Raw genomic sequence first — 20026 nt, forward strand, 5'->3', positions numbered from 1 at the left:
GGGAACACTGAAGAGAAGAAGGCCGACACAGAGAAAAAGCCTTCCCCTGGAGCTGACGCCCTGAATTTGGACTTTTAGCCTACTTTACTGTGAGGAAATAAACTTCTCTTCATTAAAACCATCCACTTGTGGTATTTCTGTTGTAGCAGCACTAGATGACTAAGACAATTGGGCAAATCTGATGTAAAAGACCTCTTTGAAGTGTTAAAAAGCGAAGAAGTCACTTTGAGGACTAAGGTGCGCCTGACCCGAGCCATGGTATTTCCAATCTCCTCATTTGCATGTGAAAGCTGGACAATGAATAAGGAAGACCAAAGAAGAATTGATGGCTTTGAATTACAGTATTGGTGAAAAATATTAAACATACCATAGACTTACAGAAGAACAAACAAATCTGTTTTGGAAGAAGTACAGCCAGAATGCTCCTTGGAAGTGAGAGACTTCGTCTCACATACTTTGGACATGTTACTAGGAGGGTCCAGTCCCTGGAGAAGGACATCATGCTTGGTAAAGTAGAGGGTCAGGGAAAAGAGGAAGACCCTCAACGAGATGGACTGACACAGTGGCTGCAACAATAGGCTCAAACTTAGCAACGATTGTGAGGATGGTGCAGGACTGGGAAGTGTTAAGTTTCTTTTGTATAGAGGGTTGCTAAGAGTTGGAGCCAACTTGATGGTACCTAACAGCAATAGCATGAGTTGGAATTGACTCACAGCAATGGGTTTGGTTTTTATATGTATACTGATAATAATATGATATGTTATAGATATATCTAATAAGCAAAGATGTGTGTTTAAGGGCTCAGGTATGCCTGACCCAAGCCATGTTGTTTTCAATCACCTTATATGCATTCGAAAGCTGGACAATGAATGAGGAAGACTGAAGAAAGAACTGATGCCTTTGAATTACGGTGTTGGCGAAGAATATTGAGTATACCATGGACTGCCAGAAGAATGAACAAGTCTGTCTTGGAAGAAATACAGCCAGAGTGCTCCTTGGAAGCGAGGATGGCGAGACCTTGTCTCACATACTTTGGGCATGTTATCAGGAGGGACCAGTCCCTGGAGAAAGGGCATCATGCTTGGTAAAGTAGAGCATCAGTGAAAAAGAGGAAGACCTTTGATGAGATGGATTGACCCAGTGGCTACAACAACAGGCTCAAACATACAAGGGATTGTGAGGATGGCGCAGGACCTGGTATTATTTCGTTCTGTTGTACATAGGGTCTCTATGAGCCGGAACTGACTCGACAGCAGCTAACAGCAACAACAACATATCTATATTAAGTGGATTAAAAAGGATCGATAAACTAGTTTAGCTAGTACTGGGGAAAACTGTGAAGTAGACCAATAGTTTTTGTTTGTGTGTGTGTGGGAAATGTATATATAACAGAATATTTACCATTTCAACATTCTTCATATGTACAATTCAGTGACAGTGATTGTGCTCATCATGTTGTGTAATCATCACCGTTATCCCTTTCCAGATTTTTTCATCACCTTTAACAGAAGCTCAGTGTCCCCTAAGCAGTAAGTCCCCTTTGCTCCTCTCTTCCGCCTGCCCCTGGTAACCACTAATAAACTTAGTTTTGTGTATACTAGGCAAATAGTGCTTTCAGAGACCAGTCCTTCCCTTCTGCCTCTTTTGATCCACTTCCCTGGAAGGAGAATGCTATGTGTTGGTGTGTATGAAGTAGGCAGAGAACAGCATGAAGGTATCAGGTGCTTAGAAGGTGGGGACAAGGGGATTTTGTTATTGCTGGCTCTGCACGTACTACCTCTATGACCTCGGGAAAGCTAGTTAATCCCCGTGAGACTTAGTTTTCCCATTTGAAAATAATGCTAACTACTGTTTTACGTAAACACTATCCTTTCTGTTATTATTTATTAATGTATTTATTTTTATTTATTCACTGTTTGAGGTGATACTAAAACACTTTATTCCTAATTTAATCAGAAATTTGCATACCAGGAAAATAAAAGCATATAATATACAGGGACATTACTTAAGTGCTTTAAAAACCCTTTTCAGCAGCACAGTCATCTACAATGGGCTTTTAGGGTCTGGAAAGGTAACATGGAGTTCAGAAAGGGTTAATACACTTTTGGAAATAGCCACGCACTCAAAGGAAGAACAGAACCCTATGTCTTTCAAAAGTAACTCCTTCGCTTTCACTCTAGTCTAGTTTTGTTCAGACTGAAATGTGTAAAGTAAGCAGCTTTGTATTTATTGTTACCTTACTATTAAATTTACATCAGCTGTTTAAGCAAAACATTGATTTAATTGCTCTGTTTGTCATTTCTAGGGAATGGGCCGCACCATGACCGTTGCTGTACTTATAATGAAAACAACTTGGTAGATGGTGTTTATTGTCTCCCAATTGGACACTGGATTGAGGCCACTGGGCACACCAATGAGATGAAGCACACAACGGACTTCTATTTTAATATTGCAGGCCACCAAGCCATGCATTATTCAAGGTAAAAATAGTGCTGTGTTTATAAGCATAGAAGTAGGACAAGATGTAGCATTACGACATGGAAATATTTACTGTGTTCAAAACTTCAGTGTCTCCTTTTGGAGGGTTATATAGGCCTGCAATACTTTGAGAGGATAAAGTATAGTGAAACAGTGTGTGAACTTCTCTAGCTCTAGGTGTAAGAAATCCTTTTTACAGAATTAAAAAAGATACATGCCTTGGCATCAATGTATTTTGACCAGAAAGTAGTTTACCCATTTTTTTACTTATAAAGTAGATTAAAAGTAAAACAAAATAGCGCTAAGATATCATAGATTAGTATTTGTATCCTTCCTGCTACTGACCAGCAGTGAAGCCAACGTTAGTGTCTCCTTGGAAAATCTTATTCATATAAACATATGACAATCTAGACAAACTAGATTGGGTGTCATCATTCACTTTAATATTTATTAATATATCTATTTATTTGATAATCATCTCAGCAATATTTGCCATAATGGAAATTCAAACACTGTTGTTGTTATTGTTGTTGGGTGCTGTTGAGTCGGTTCCGATTCATAGTGACCCTGTGTACAACAGAGCGAAACACTGCCTGGTCTGGAGCCATCCTCACAATTGTTTGGGCTTATTGTTGCAGCTTCTGTGTCAGTCCATCTCGTTGAGGGTCTTCCTCTTTTTCACTGACGTTCTACCTTACCAAGCATGATGTCCTTCTCCAGGGACTGGTCCCTCCTGATAACATGTCCAAAGTACATGAGACAAAGTTTTGCCATCCTCACTTCCAAGGAACACTCTGGCTGTACTTCTTGCAAGACAGATTTGTTCGTTCTTCTAGCAGTCCATGGTATATTTGATATTCTTTGCCAACACCAGAATTCAAAACCATCAGTTCTTCTTTGGTCTTCCTTATTCATTGTCCAGCTTTCGCATGCATATGATGTCATTGAAAATATCATGGCTTGGGTCAGGCACACCTCAGTCCTCAAGGTGACATCTTTGCTTTTCAACACTTTAAAGAGGTCTTTTGCAGCAGATTTGCCCAATGCAATACGTCATTTGATTTCTTGAGTGCTGCTTTCATGAGTGTTGATTGTGGATCCAAGTAAAATGAAATCCTTGACAACTCTGATATTTTCTCCATTTATCATGATGTTGCTTATTGGTCAGTTGTGAGACTTTTTGTTTTCTTTATGTTGAGGTATAATCCATAGTGTAGAGGATGCTAAATGAAAATTAAGGCTGACTACACTTTCGCTCATTTCCACTTACCAGAGTAGTTATTTTTCAGTGTTTTATGATTAGCTTTTCTAGAAGTTAACTCCAAGTTTTAAATGATACCTGTATATTTTATTAATGTATCAGTTTAAAATTATCTATTGATTCCCTGCTGTCACATGTGAGAAATTTACCTCACTTATGCTTTCCCTTTCTCTGCACTCCCAATATATATATAGTTTATTTTTGTTATTTACAGTAGTTATATTCTACAAGTCCCTGTGAACACTCAGTTAACAAATCCTGAATCAACCTGTTCAGCCTCACCTGCGACTCCGTATGCACATGTCTGTGAATGACAGGGAAAGAGCCATATTGATTTTGGAGTTACAAATACATTTTAGCAAGTAGGAGAATTAGTAAATACAGAATTTGTGAATAATGATGGTTGACTCTGTTGTTAGTGTGTGTGTGTGTGTATAAATGCGGCAGGCTAACTTGTTAGCTTGCAATTAGGATAAAATTTCACTCTTCATAGTTTTGGACTTAATGGCATTTTTTGTTCCTGTATTTATCTCTAATATGGAGACAATTAGTAACTTGGCAATAAATAATAATTGTTTATAGTGGACCTATTGCCGTATCTCTGCTTTCAGGGTGTCCCATTATCTGCCAGTGTTTCTGTCATTTCAGTCTCAAGGTCACCTATATGAAAATCAGTTGGGTGATGTTTTTAAAACTACAGATTCTTGGGCCCCAACAAGTCCTGGGAATCTTTGTTTTTCAATCTCTCCATGTGATTCTTATGCACAAAAATTGGAGCTCTACCATGATTAGTCCAATAAAGACAGTATTTTAGAATTAAAAAAAGAAGATTCTTATGTGTCTGCAGTCCTTTCAGTCTAATAACTTAAAAATTATAGCCATCATTCACTCTCACTTGAAACTAGACAAGATAAAAAAAATGTGAATTCAGTTTAAAAGAAAAAAAAATTGAAAAGGTATTCATATCTTTCATTATTAAATTGAAAACATCTAATTGCTATAAAACCATACCCGTTGCCATTGAGTTGATTCTGACTCATAGTGACCCTGTAAGACAGAGTAGAACTGCCCCAGAGGGTTTCCAAGGAGCAGCTGGCACTATAGGCTTCTCATATTTAACTGAATAAGTAAAATGCTAAAATAATTTGAGACTTTATCTTAGCCACTGAAATAGGTACACCATGATGGGTTATATGTTAGAGCATATGCAATAATAGAGGTATTCAAACTCTCCTAAGAATTTATAACCACAAAAAATTACCCTGTAGTTTGTTTAAGGGAAGGGAATTATGCCCAGAATTCTTTTATTCTTGGGATAAATCATATTAGAATTGAATTGTCAGCATCTTTCATAATGATTGTCTCCCCTTTTTTTTTCTGGAACTACTATTATTCAGATGTATTCAGATATTGGACCACCGTCAGCCTGAGCCTGTAAATTTCTGGTCTTTTATCTTTCGCATGTCTTTGTCTTTTAAAAAACTTTTTGCTGTTTTTTAATTTTCCTTAAGTTCATCATCCAACACTGCTATTTAGTTTTTTATTTCTGCTATCATTCTTTCATATGCAGGAACTCGTCACTTAATTCTCTGAATGTTTATTTTTATAGCATTCTGTTTTTTTTTTAATTTATAGTTGCAAATCTTTATATCTAGGAAGATACTAAGTGATAGTTTTTTTTTTTTAATTTCTTTTCTTGCCATTGATTTTGTTTCCTCCAAATTATTTGGATTTTTCTCTTTGTTTCTTTGTCTCTATTTCTCATATTAGAGCGTTTTGTCAGATGCCTAGAAATTCTTAGTCATTGGCTTATGTTCAACTATTACAATTGAAAAAGCTGATTAGAAGCTCTGAGGTGGGCTTGTTGACTGTGAGCTTCACTGTAGGATGATCTGGCTGTGCCATTTAGATGGGAACCTCTGGTGTCAGTATCTTTAGATCTGTGTTCTGATTTCCTAGACAAGACTTGACCAGACTTTTGCTTAGAGGGTGAAACTGTGGCTGCCAGTGCTCTGGGACCTGAGTATGGCCGTTTGCTGGGGGAGTCTCAGCCTCCAATATACGTAACACACTTAATTCCTCTGCTTTCACTATGGTGTCCCTGCCTGTGCCTGATGTCCCCCAGCCCAGAGATTTGTTCAGCCTTGCCTAGAGAATAACCTCCAGTGTTTAATCAGCACTGGGGAGAAAAAGTTACTCAGCTGAGGAGAGTGGGATCCAGGAGGAGAGCCAGATCTGGGGATCTGTCTGGGGATCTAGGGGTCTGGCTGGGGATCTGGGAAACTGGTAGGGGATCTGGAAATCTGGGGATCTTCTACTGTTCAGTCTTTCAACCAGTTCTCTTTATTGTAGCATTTCTTTCACCTACATCCAGAAGTACCTGCTGCTACCACGTTCTGAACCTGTTGGGGATTCTGTAGGGTAATTCCAGTTGGTTCTCAGCTTTCCATACTGCTGGCTTTAGGACTTAGCTGTTTCAACTCTGCTAAATTATCCAGCACTCAACCAGTTGCTTTCTTTTTGCTGTTGTTGTTAGGTGCTGTCATGGATTGAATTGTGTCCCCCAAAAATATCTGTCCACTTGGCTGGGTCATGATTCCCAGTGTTGTATAATTGTGTACCATTTTGTAATCTGATGTGATTTCCTGATGTGTTGTAAATTCAATCACTATGATCTAAAAAGATGGATTAGTGGCAGTTATACTGATGAGGTATACAAGATTGGATAGTGTCTTAAGCCAATCTCTTTTGAGATATAAAAGAGAGAAGTGAGCAGAGACACCTGGGAACCTCATACCACCAAGAAAGCAGTGCCGGGAGCAGAGCATGTCCTTTGGACCCGAGGTTCCTGTGCAGAGAAGCTCCCAGACCAAGCGAAGATTGATGACATGGACCTTCCGCCAGAGCCGATGGAGAAAGCTTTCCCCTAGAGCTGACGCCCTGAATTTGGACTTGTAACCTACTGGACTGTGAGAGTAAACTTCTCTTTGCTAAAGCCATCCACTTGTGGTATTTCTGTTATAGCAGCACTAGATGACTAAAACAGGTGCTGTCAAGTCTATTCCGACTCATAGTGACCCTATGTACCACAGAATGAAACACTACCCAGTCCTGTACCATCCTAGCAATCATTGTTATGTTTGAGCCCATTGTTACAGTGACTGTGTAATCCATCTCATTAAGGGTCTTCCTCTTTTTCGCTGACCCTCTACTGTACCAAGCATGATGTCCTTCTCCAGGAACTGATCCCTTCTGGTAACACATGTCCAAAGCACATGTGACGAAGTCTTACTATCCCTGCTTATAAGGCGCATTCTGGCTGTACTTCTTCCAAGACAGATATGTTCGTTCTTCTGGCAGGTCATGGTATATTCACCATTCTTCACCAACACCATAATTCAAAACCATCAATTCTTCTTCAGTCTTTTCTGTTCATTGTCCAGCTTTCTTATGCATATGAGACATTTGAAAATACATAGAGTCGGGCGCACCTTAGTCCTCAAAGTGAAATCTTTGCTTTTCAACACTTGAAAGAGGTCTTTTGCAGCAGATTTGCCCAATGCAATATGTCATTTGATTTCTTGACTGCTGCTTCCATGGGTGTTAATTGTGGATGCAAGTAAAATGAAATCCTTGATAACTTCAGTATTTTCTGTTTATCATGATGTTGCTTATTGGTCCAGTTGTGCTTTCTGTTTTCTTTATGTTGAGGTGTAATCCATACGGAAGCCTGTAGTCTTTGATCTTCATCAGTAAATACTTGAATACAGCAAGCAAGGTTGTGTCATCTGTGTATCATAGGTTGTTAAGGAGTTTTCCTCCAATCCTGATGCCACATTCTTCTTCATATGATCCAGCTTCTCATATTATTTTCTCAGCATACAGATTGAATAAGTATAGTGAAAGGATATAACCCTGACGCATACCTTTCCTAGTTTAAATCATGCAGTATCTGCTTGTTCTGTTTCAACAACTGCTTCTTGGTCTATGTACAGGTTACTCATGTGCATAATTAAGTGTTGTGAAATTCCCATTCTTTGCAATGTTGTCCATCATTTGTTATGACTCACACAGTCAAATGCCTTTGCATAGTCAATGAAACAAAGATAAACATCTTTCTGGTATTCTCTGGCTTTCAGCCAAGATTCATCTGACTTGTTCTGATTTTCTTCAACTTCAGTTTGAACTTGCATATGAGCAATTGATGGTTTGTTCCTCAGTCAGCCCCTGACCTTGTTCTGATTGGTGATATTGAGCTTGTTCATAGTCTCTTTCCACAGATGTAGTCGATTTGATTCCTGTGTATCCCATCTCATGAGGTCCACGTGTATAGTTGCCATTTATGTTGTTGAAAAAAGGTATTTGCCATGAAGAAGTTGTTGGTCTTGCAAAATTCTATCGTGTGATCTCTGGCATTGTTTCTGTCATCAAGGCCATATTTTGCAACTACTGATTTTTCTTCTTTGTTTCCAATGTTCGCATTCGAATCACCAGTAATTATCAATGCATCTTGATTGCATGTTTGATCAATTTCATACTGCAAAAGTTGATAAAAATATTTAATTTCATCATCTTTGGCATTTGTGTTTGGTTTGTAAACTTGAATAATAGTCGTATTAACCGGTCTTCTGTATAGCCGTATGGATATTGTCCTGTCACTGATAGTGCTGTATTTCAGGATAGATCTTGAAATGTTCTTCTTGACGATGAATGCAAAACCATTTCTCTTCAATTTGTCATTCCCGGCATAGAAGACCATATGTTTGTTTGATTGAAAATGGCCAATATCAGTCCATTTCAGCTCACTAATGCCTAGGATACTGATCTTTAATTGTTCCATTTCATTTTGACAGCTTCCAGTTTTCCTTGATTCATACTTTGTACATTCCATGTTCCTATTATTAGTGGATGTTTTCAGCTGTTTCTTCTCATTTTGAGTCATGCCACATTAGCAAATGAAGGTCCTAAAAGCTTTACTCCATCCATGTCATTAAGGTCGACTCTACTTTGAGGAGGCAGCTCTTCCCCAGTTGTATTTTGAGTGCCTTTCAACCTGCGGGGCTCATCTTCCAGCACTGTATCAGACAATGTTCTGCTGCTATCCATAAGGTTTTCACTGACCAATTTTTTTTTAAAAGTAGACAGCCAGGTCCTTCTTCCCAGTCTGTTTTAGCCTGGAAGCTCTGCTGAAACCTGTCCACCATTTGAAATACTGGTGGCATAGATTCTAGCATCACAGCAACATGCAAGCCACCACAGTATGACAGACTGACAGAGGAGAGGTGGAATTGCTTTCTAGCTTCCAGAATTTTGTTGTTGTGGTTCTTTCTCCTGTTTTCATCTTTCTTGTAGTTTTATGTGTATGTATATTTTTAAATCTCTTTTTTCTTGTTAAAAGACTTTGGGAAAGAGTCAAAGTAGATGTGTTGAATTCATTTGTCACTAATAAAATTTAAGTGAAATAAAGTGTGCAGAGTATCTAACATAAAACTTGGTAAACAGTGGCTCAATAAATGTTAGGCTCATTCTTTATTTTTCACATTAACTTGTATTATGGAGCCCTCGTGGCACAGTGGTTAAGAGTTTAAGTGGTTAAACGTTAAAATCCACCATCTGCTCCTTGGAAACCCTATGGGGCAGTTCTACTCTGTCCTACAGGGTTACTATGAGTCAGAATTAACTTGATAGCAATGGGTTTTTTGGTTTATCTGGCACTGTGGTCCTCTGACCCAGGTTAATTCTTTTATGCTGGCGTGAAATGTTAAAAATCAATGTGCACTTCCATATAGTTCGTACTAAACCAAACCTCCCTCTTCAATAAATTTTTTTTTTAAAAGAATGAATGTTTGCGTTAAAGACACAGATAATGAAGTTAATGAGACTTTAGTGGCAAGGAACTGTAATTTCGGTATCTTGGAAAGGCTTATTGCTAATTAAACATATTTCAAGAGAAATAAATTAGACTTTATGAACATCACACTTTACACTGTATATGTTACATTTTAGAAAATGTATTATAAAAGCATGCTTATACTTTTGGCCCTTTTGGCTTATAAAGAAAATATATACATTTTTAAAACTCAAAATTATGTTAAACGCTATAACCCTGTTGCTGTAGAGTCGATTCTGACTCATAGCGACTCTATAGGACAGAGTAGAACTGCCCCATCGGGTTTCCAAGGACCGCCTGGTGGATTTGAACTGCCGACCATTTGATTAGCAGTCAAACACTTAACCACTGTGCCACCAGGTCTCTGTTAAACACTATAGAACAATATTTTTTACTTTTTATAATTTGCTTTTATTTGGCACAATTTCCAAAATGAATGAAATTAATTACTCTGGACAGAGAGTGAGAAACCTTGGCTTGTAGGCTCAGGTCTCTTACTCCTGGGTGACCTTGGGAAAATTATTCAGCAGTTCTGGATTTCAGTTTCCTAATTTGCAAAGTGAACTGGTTGAATTAGATAACTGCTAAAGCAGTTCTAGAAATAAGCAATGGTTAATGTTAATTTTAAAAACTAAGGCATATGTGACATTTGGCTGACATGTTCTGTTGGCCTAACAATGACTACATGCCACGTCAGGATCTCTGGTTTCAGACCGAATGACCATGGGCCTCCATTCTAGTGCTGCCTATAGATGGCACTTTCCCTCATTTTTGTAGCCCAGGGGGAATATTCTGCCTAACTTTACAGAGCTTTTTTCTGGAAATACATGTATTTTATTGCCAGTGTACATATAATCTTTAATAAGTGTGTGTTTTCTTCTGGCATAATGATAAGGTAGTTTCACATTGCTCATATTTGTAATCAAATTTTGACAAGAAATCCTTTTTGGAGTAAATATTGAAGAACTACAAAATTCTAGGTGCAATTTGTTGTTGTTGTTCTTAGGTGCTGTTGAGTCGGTTCTTTCTCATAGTGACCCAATGTACAACAGAATGAAATACTGCTCAGTCCTGCACCATCCTCACAATCATTGCTATGCTTGAGCCCACTGTTGCAGCAACTGTGTCGATCCATCTTGTTGAGGGTCTTCCTTTTGATCGCTGACCCTCTACCCTACCAAGCATGATGTCCTTCTGCAGGGACTGATCCCTTCTGATAACATGTCTAAAGTATGTGAGACAGTCTCGCCATTCTCGCTTCCAAGAAGTGCTGTGGCTGTACTTCTTCCAAGATAGACTTGTTCGTTCTTCTGGCTGCCCATGGTATATTCAGTATTCTTTGCCAACACCATAATTCAAGGGCATCAGTTCTTCTTCAGTCTTCATTATTCATTGTCCAGCTTTTGTATCCATATAAGGCAATTGAAAATACCATGGCTTGGGGTCAGGTGCCCCTTAGTCTTCAAAGTTACACAGGACCTAATTACATTGTCCTAATTCTGTACTAAGGAGCCCTAGTGGTGCTGTGGTTAAGCACTCAGCTACTAACCAAAAGGTCGGTGGTTCAAACTCACCAGCCACTCTGCGGGAGAAAGACGTGGCAGTCTGCTTCTGTAAGGATTTATAGCCTTGGAAACCCTATGGGTCAGTCCTATAAGATCATGATGAGTTGGAATCAACTCGAATCAACAGGTGTTTGTTTTGATTTATTTTACTTTAATCCTATAGTTCACAATCAAGACATTATTAGTCAAATGAAGAAACTAATTTCAAATAGTATTTCTATCTGATTGAATAATTAGAATTTTTTTAAACCTTAAAACCAAATTTAAAGTTGTTCATGCTTGTTGGAAAGGAAAATAGCATATTGCTTCTTCTTGTTGAAGTCTTCTGATTGGCCAGTAATTTTTACTGAGTTTTAACTGAATGTGTGAGTTCCTTTTCCCTGTCTAAATAGCACTGTTCATATTTTATATGATCAGATTAATTGATGGATGTCCTTCTTTTCTTATTATTAAAATACAGAGAGAACAAAAAATGTTATTTTGGGATTAAAAAAATTAGTGATAGGTATTAGAATACTAATGGTAATTTAGAGTAAAGCAAACATACCCCCTTAGTTCTTGTTTTTTCAGGAGTTGTTTAAAACATATTGATAAAATGCATGGAAAAATCAGTTTTTTGCTGTGGAATCAGTATAGTTATAAAGGAAACAGCTGGATTCTGTACTGCCTTGTGTATTAGTAACTGCATTGTTATTAAAATTAGGATTGAAATGTCTAGATCCCTGGTGAATGTAAGGGAGATTGTAAAGGAAAGAGCTTGGTTTTCAGACCTCAGGTTGTTGTCTACAGGAATGGCAGTAGGAACGGGAATATTTTACCATATAAATTAAGTAAATTGGATTCATAAGTCACTATGTGGGTAAAACGTGGAAATTTCACTATAAAAAGCATACAATTTTACTACAAAAGAGAGCAGAGAAATGGGGGTATAGAGTAGAAGAATGTAATTTATAAGATGGGAGATATTTCAGAATGTTTTCATGTTAATGCAAACGATCCTGTAGAGTGGAGAAAAATTAATGATTGAGAGGAGAAAGGGGAGAGTTGTAGGAGCAAAATCCTTATATAAGCACGAGTGAGCTGAATCTCACAATGGACAGTTCATCCATGGTCATGGGAGGGAGGCAGAGTATTGGGGCATGGGTGCAGGTGGATATGTGTAGTAGTGAGAACATGTGGAAGTTCAATTTTGTTTGCTTCTAGTTTCTCAGTGCAATAGGAAGCAAGTTATCAGATGAGAGAGAAAGGAGAGGAGTTTTAGGTTTGAATGAGATATATAGATGGTGTGACTAATGGAATGTGAATGTACTGACTCATGAATTTTAATTTTTATAAGATTCTCCCAATTCCAGTATTGCAGTGGTCTTGACAACCAAAGAAGGATTATTCTTTCATACTAAACGAATACAGAAGACAGAATATTTTTAACAAACTGAGATAGCCTTTTTCTAGGGTTTTCTTGTGTGACTGTAGCCATGTCATTTTATATAACAGAAAGAAATGTAAGTAAAATGCTAAAATGGAATATGGGTAAATTGGGAATTTTATATTATGTTTTTCAGAGGTAGAATTAAATTTATTATGGTAACCATTATAAAAATTCCACCTCAAGGAGAACAGTGGATCTATTAGTTAGTGAACACATTGGGGAATGCTTCCATCTTGTTTTCAGAGGGTTGATAATATTTAGATCACTTTGCCAATCAATGATTATGACCATTTAAATTAGCTTAAAATGACTAGTTTCTTAGACCATAGTCTCATATTTGGCTGAACAGAGTGGAAAGATTGTCAAAACCATGGAGGAAGGATCAATTAAGAAACAGTGGCCAAAAAGCATGTGTTACTATGTACGAGAATAGATTTTTACCATTGGCTATTTCTGTATCATAAAGGCCTTATTATGACTTTTCTGTCCACAGAATTTTTTTTTTGAAAAGTAAGGTCTTTATTTTCATATTTTAATAAGCTATAAAATGTCTTTCCTGCCCTTCTTTTCCTAAGTCCCTTTAATTTTTCTGTTTGAATTGTCATGTAGACTTATTGTTCTTGATAAATGAATCAATATGATGACAATATGAACTTAATTAGCTTGTATAAACATTACTCAAAAAAAAATACTAGAGGTGTCAACACACACACACGCACCTACCACATACACACACTGAGAATATCTACTCGCACAGACTCTCCATTTTATAAGGAAAGAATTGTTTTCTGCCCACAGGCCACATGATGTGTTTCCCATTGGCCTGGGGCAGGACTCTAGGAGCCAGACTAATGAAGATGAAGGCCAGGAGTAGATTTCAGGTATCATACGACGATTATATTGGGCAAGTAAAGCCATAATGATGCTTTATTAGCCTTAGCTACTTCTTAGATTATGAGAGAAAAGGAATCTTACCCAGCATCCCATCATGTTATAAACGGACAAAGTGGGACCAAAGCTATCAAGGTACCGCTCTGAGGTCATAACAGCTGGTAAATGGCAGAGCTGCTACTGCCAGACACTTCTCCACACGCCTCTTTACTATTTTCTCTTCACAGGACAGGTGCTCCATTTTCTTGTACCAGAGCATTCTACCATCAACTTCCATTCAAAATGCAAATCTGGATACAAATAAATGACAACAAAGCTTTTACTTATTTTATCTTATCAAACAGCATTTTAAAGTCTGTGTAGTTCATATAAGTTCAGATAAGTTGAAATAATTATAAGGACGTAGAAAACTTTTTTTCGCCTCTCTCCCACCTTCATGCCATTTTTTAAAAGTTTTATTTATTCTGGTATTTGCCTTGTAATTTAACTTGCTTCTTTATCCTTAAACCTGTTGCCCTCGAGTCGATTCCGACTCATAGTGATGCTATAGGACAGAGTAGAACTGCCCCATAGGGTTTCTGAGGAGCAGCTGGTGGATTCAAACTGCCAGTTTTTTTGGTTAACTGCTGAACTCTTAACCGCTGCACCACCAACGCTCCTTTTTAGCCTTAGCTACCTTATCATCTTGGACTATTTTATGAATTGCTATCTGATTTCCCTCTTTCCTAGATTGCGGATCCTGTCCCAACACTTCTTTTTTCTGAAGATTTTTTTGTTTGGCCTGTTTTGCTTTTCTGAGCCAATTATTATCAATCTTGCTCTTAATTTATTTCCTGCCCTTCCCACTGCTAGGCTGTCTCCTCAGACAGGCTTAAGCACTGCCCATTAGGAATAGCTATACTGATGTTAGAGGAAGGCATTTTATGAGAGGATCTTACGGTATAAACTACATCACATTGTTTTTCTACTGCTACTCCAACTTAGTTCTATTAGGGATAACTTCTCATGCTAAGCTTTATGGAAACTTAATATGTAAAATCCCATAGCTCAAAGGGACATATTTGTATTAAATAGGAAGTCACCAGAGATTTATTTAAATAGTGACATCTCTAAGGATTTAAGGATTTATTTCCATGCTTTTTTGTTTTGTTTTGTTTTTTATCTAGTTTTAAAAGGGAAGAGAAACCTAAAGCTAAAGTTGATGATCAATTAAGAATGAAATTTAAGCATCTCAAAAATGATAAATTAATGGGGAACATGATCGATTTGTTACAAAAACACTAAGTTGACACAAATTATCAGAAATCATGTTGTTGTGCAAAGTGAATTATATCCATCTATAAAGCTGCTTCTATGTTTACAGCTGGTTCTTAGTTGTTTTCTAGAAAAATTAGAAAGGAAGAAAAAAGGAAGGACAGAGAAAAGAGAAAGTGGGAAAAAGGGAGGAACACAGACCCCCTTTTTCTAGACTTTACCACTTTTTGTTCAGTGTGACAGCAGGTGGTCAAATGGATGTTTGTTTTAAACTCATTTACTTCTTAAGAAAGCTCTGCCCCTTAAGAGCTCATGTGGATAATTTGTTATTTCTGATGTTACCAGAGATTTGGGAATAGGGCCTCTTATATATGTCTCATTGCTTATAGCCATGACAATGAGTTTTGTTACTTCAGATATCTCCGAAGAAAACAAAGCCCAGGTATGCAGTGAAAGTGGAAGCAGTCACCACTATGTGTCCCATTCTGAGAGAGATCAGCTGGTCCACCTGCGTTTATTAAGGTCCTCAGCCAGAATGGTGTCTATTTACAGTTGATGGGATTGAGAGAGCTAACCTCTAATTCAGGATAATCAAATCAGATATTGTTAATTAAGTCAATCTCAGACTGAAAAGGACGATTACAAATGATAGCATAGAAATTGGAAAAACCTGTAGTTAGTCGATCACAGAAATAGATTTTTTAAAAAAATTTTATTAAAATCTTTTTCTGTGTTTTTGGTGGAAGTTTACAGAGCAAATTAGGGTCCAATTTAACAGTGTCTTTACAATTTGTTCAGTTGACATTAGTTACATTTTCCAGTGTGTCAACTTTCTTATTATTTCCATCCTGGCTGTTCCATTTCCAATAATCTAGTTTCCCTGCCCCCATGCCTTCTCATCTTTGCTGATTTTGGATTTCTTTTTTTTTTTCTTTTTATTGTGCTTTAAGGGAAAGTTTAGAGTTCAAATTAGTCTCTCATACAAAAATTTATACACACATTGCTATGTGACGCTAGTTGCTCTCCCTATAATGTGACAGCACATTGCTCCTTTCTACCTCGGATTTCCCGTGTCCATTCAAACAGCTCCTGTCCATTTTTCGCTCCTCATCTCACCTCTGGATGGGAGCCGCCCATTTAGTCTCATGTATCTCCTTGTGCTAAGAAGCAGTCTCTTCACGAGTATCATTTTGTCTTATAGTCCAGTCTAATGTATGTCTGAAGAGTTGGCTTTGGGAATGGTTTCAGTTCTAGGCTAACAGAGAATTCGGGGTCCATGTCTTCCAGGGTCCCTTCAGTCTCAGTCAGACCATTAAGTCTGGTCTTTTTACTAGAATTTGAGTTCTGCACCCCACTTTTCTCCTGCTTCGTCTGAGACTGTCTGTTGTATTCCCTGTCAGGGCGGTCATTGATGGTATCCGGGCACCATCTAGTTCTTCTGGTCTCAGGCTGATGGAGTCTCTGTTTTGTGTGGCCCTTTCTGTCTCTTGGGCTAATATTTTCCTTGTGTCTTTGGTGTTCTTCATCCCCCTTTGCTCTAGGTGACTTGGGACCAACTGATGTATCTTAGATGGCTGCTCGCTAGCTTTTAAGACCTCAGACACCACTCACCAAAGTGGGATGCAGAACATTTTCTTAATAAACTTTGTTATGCCAATTGACCTAGATGTTCCCTGAAAGCATGGTCCTCGGCCCCCGCCCCTGCTACTCTGTCCTTCGAAGTGTTTGGTTGTATTCAGGTAACTTCTTAGCTTTTGGTTTAGTCCAGTTGTGCTGACTTCCCCTGTATTGTGTGTTGTCCTTCCTTTCACCTAAGATAATTCTTATCTGCTATCTAGTTAGTGAATACCCTCTCCCTCCCTCCTCATCCTCGTAACCATCAAAGAATGTTTTCTTCTGTGTTTAAACCTTTTCTTGAGTTCTTATGGTAGTGGTCTCATACAGTATTTGTCCTTTTGTGACTGACTAATTTCACTCAGCATAATGCCTTCCAGATTCATCCATGTTATGTTTCTTGGATTCATCGTTGTTCTTTATTGTTGTGTAGTATTCCATTGTGTGGATATACCATAATTTGTTTATCCATTCATCCATTGATGGGCACCTGGGTTGTTTACATCTTTTTGCTGTTGTGAACACTGCTGCAATGAACATGGATGTGCATGTATCTGTTTGTGTGATGGCTCTTATTTTTCTAGGATATATTCCAAGGAGTGGGATTGCTGGATGGTATGGTACTTCTATTTCTAGCTTTTAAAGAAAGCTGCCAAATCGATTTCCAAAGTGGTTGTTAGCATTTTACATTCCCACCAACAGTGTATAAGTGTTCCAGTCTCTCCACAACCTCTTCAGCATTTATTGTTTTGTGTTTTTTGGATTAACTCTAGCCTTGTTGGGGTGAGATGGTATCTCATTGAAGTTTCGATTTTCATTTCTCTAATGGCTAATGATCGTGAGCATTCCCTCATGTATCTGTTAGCTGCCTGAATGTCTTCTTTGGTGAAGTGCCTGTTCATATCCTTTGCCCATTTTTTAATTAGGTTATTTGTCTTTTTGTTGTTGAAGTTTTGCAGTATCTTATAGATTTTAGAGATTAGATGCTGATAGGATTTGTTGTAGCCAAAATTTTTTTCCCAGTCTGTAGGCTGTCTTTTTACTCTTTTGGTGAAGTCTTTTGAAGAGCATAAGTGTTTGATTTTTAGGAGCTCCCAGTTATCTAGTTTCTCTTAAAGAAATAGATTTAACATCAGGACACCAAATTTCAAAATTTCTTTTTCATGAGATAGTTTATCATTATTCCCTACTTAAAAACATTTAAATAGCTGAATTTTAACAACATACCATGTGCCTGGTATTGTGTTGTTGTTAGTGCTGTCAAGCCAACCCCTAACTCATGTCGAATCTGTGCAGAACCAGATGGGATCGTTGTGATCCACAGGGTTTCAGCTGGCTGATTGAGTATTGTGTTACCCCTGCCATTGAGTTGATTCCGACTTATGGTGACCCTATAGGACAGTGTAGAACTGCCCCATAGGGTTTCCAAGGCTGTTGTTATGGATTGAATTGTGTCCCCCAGAAATGTGTGTCAACTTGGTTAGGTCATGATTGTCAGTATTGTGTGGTTGTCTACCATTTTGTGATCTGATGTGATTATCCTATGTGTTGAAAATCCTAACCTCTATGATGTTAATGAGGCAGAATTAGAGGCAATTATGTTAATAAGGCAGGACTCAATCTACAGGATTAGGTTGTATGTTGAGTCAATCTCTTTTGAGAGATAAAAGAAAGAATTGAGCAGAAAGGAGAGGGACCTCCTACTACCAAGAATGAAGAGCCTGGAGCATAGCACATCATTTTGTCCCTGTGCTGAGAAGCTCCTAGACCCAGGGGAATATTGATGACAAGGACCTTCCCCCAGAGCTGACAGAGAGATAGAGCCTTCCCGTGGAGCCGGTGCCCTGAATTCGGACTTCTAGCCTCCTAGACTGTGAAAGAATAAATTTCTGTTCGTTAAAGCCACTCACTTGTAGTATTTCTGTTATAGCAGCACTCAATAACTAACACAGCTGTAAATCTTTACAGATGCACACTGCCACATCTTTCTCCTGTGGAGTGGCAGATGGGTTTGAACTGCTGACCTTTTGGTTAGCAGCCAAGTGCTTTAACCACTGCACCACCAGGGCTCCTCAATATTGTGTTAAGTACTGTAAAAAAGATTTCAACTTAAATAATAATGAAACGATAGGGTACTTATTTATATCACAAAGGTGCTGTTCACTTTGTGAAAGGATTCCCTTACACTTGGAGGAGACATTCCCAGGATAGAGTTGAGGACTGAATCTCTCCCCAGCCCGAATTAATAACACCTGAGGGGTGTTTTATTCTGGACACTGCCTCTGTGACTGGGAGCAGTTTTTCCCTGATGGACTACTTCAGACATAAGTCTTTGAAAGCTTAAAAGAATAATAAAAACAACTGTGATCAGTAATTAACCAGCTAATGCATGTTTCAGAGATGAATTATGAGAAGTTTAAATGTTCAAGTTCATAGCCCAAGTGAACAGGAAATTGTAGAATGGCATTTATAAAACTACATTCGAACGTACCCTTATCTATTGGCTTTTACCCTTACTTTTTTATTTCTCTACTATTTTCTGTCCTTCTTGTCGGCTTCTCTCTCTGCCCTCATCCTTCTTTCTTTTCCACTGTCTCTTCAGTTGTGCCTGTCTGCCTGTTGCCCTCCCTCTGTCTTTTTCTGCCCCTTCTTTCTCTCTGAATGTCCTTCCCTCTTTACTTTCTTGTCTTGTCATTTGCTTTATTAACTTGCCACAATATAGAATTGAAGTCTGTATCTGAACACTCGTTTAAAACATTCTGTACTTTTCGTTCTTAATATGATAATCAGGTGCCTTCATCTGTTTTCATTCTATTCATCCATTCATCAGCTGTTTTTTTAATTTATTTACTTTTTGCCAAGTGCCAGATACTAGGGGTTCAGAGTTAAACAAGACCTAGTCTCTCTCCTTCAGAAGCTAATAATTCCATAGCAGAGACAAGTAAAATATATATTAGTATGAAAATCTTAATCCAATTAAGTTACTTTTTACTTCTCTGAATTTTCAGCTGATTTTCTTTAAGTAGCCACAAGTGAATCCAGGTCTTGAATTCTTGTTTAAAACTTGCTGCATTTAAGATATGACTTTGCTTATAGAATTTTAGTTAGTATTTAAGTTCAAGAGTACATTTTTTAATAAAATGAGAGACCGTGGTACTTAAAAGGAGCCCTGATGGCACAGTGGTTAAGCGCCCGGCTGCTAATCGAAAAGTTTGAACCCACCAGCTACTGGGAGGGAGAAAGATGTGGCAGTCTGTCTCTGTAAAGATTGCAGCCTTGAAAACCCTATGGGACAGTTCTACCCTGTCCTGTAGAGTTGCTATGAGTTGGAATCGACTCAATAGCAATGGGTTTTTTTTTGTTATGGTACTTAAAATTTTATGAAATAAAAAATGTAGTAAAAGTTTTATTCATATAACATTCCAATTTCCTATCCTAATAAAACTTTTCAGTAAGTATACTGTTGATGTACAGAGAAAAACTTTCTGGATAAAGTACAATACTATCCTTAAAATTGTGCTTTAGATTTTTATTATTATTAAAAATCAGAATTTTGTAGCGGGTTGGGTACAGGACTGTCACTTGGCACAAATGCAGAGCATTTGGTATGGCAGGGCAGGTCTAGCTGAAGAGGGGTTACTGGG

At 38.0% G+C, this 20026-nt stretch overlaps 1 protein-coding gene across 2 annotated transcripts in view; it reads left to right on the forward strand.

Moving 5' to 3' along the window:
• Window positions 1-20026, forward strand: part of EPM2A (EPM2A glucan phosphatase, laforin) — a 116252-nt gene that overhangs the window by 59660 nt on the left and 36566 nt on the right. For both annotated transcript variants that reach the window (XM_004368851.2, XM_012555024.2), the window contains exon 2: window positions 2306-2480. In XM_004368851.2, the coding sequence (XP_004368908.1) occupies window positions 2306-2480 (175 nt within the window). The remainder of the gene's footprint in view (window positions 1-2305; window positions 2481-20026) is intronic.

The sequence above is a fragment of the Trichechus manatus genome, unplaced genomic scaffold (genome assembly GCF_000243295.1).
Source record: "Trichechus manatus latirostris isolate Lorelei unplaced genomic scaffold, TriManLat1.0 scaffold00002, whole genome shotgun sequence".
NCBI lineage: Eukaryota > Metazoa > Chordata > Mammalia > Sirenia > Trichechidae > Trichechus > Trichechus manatus.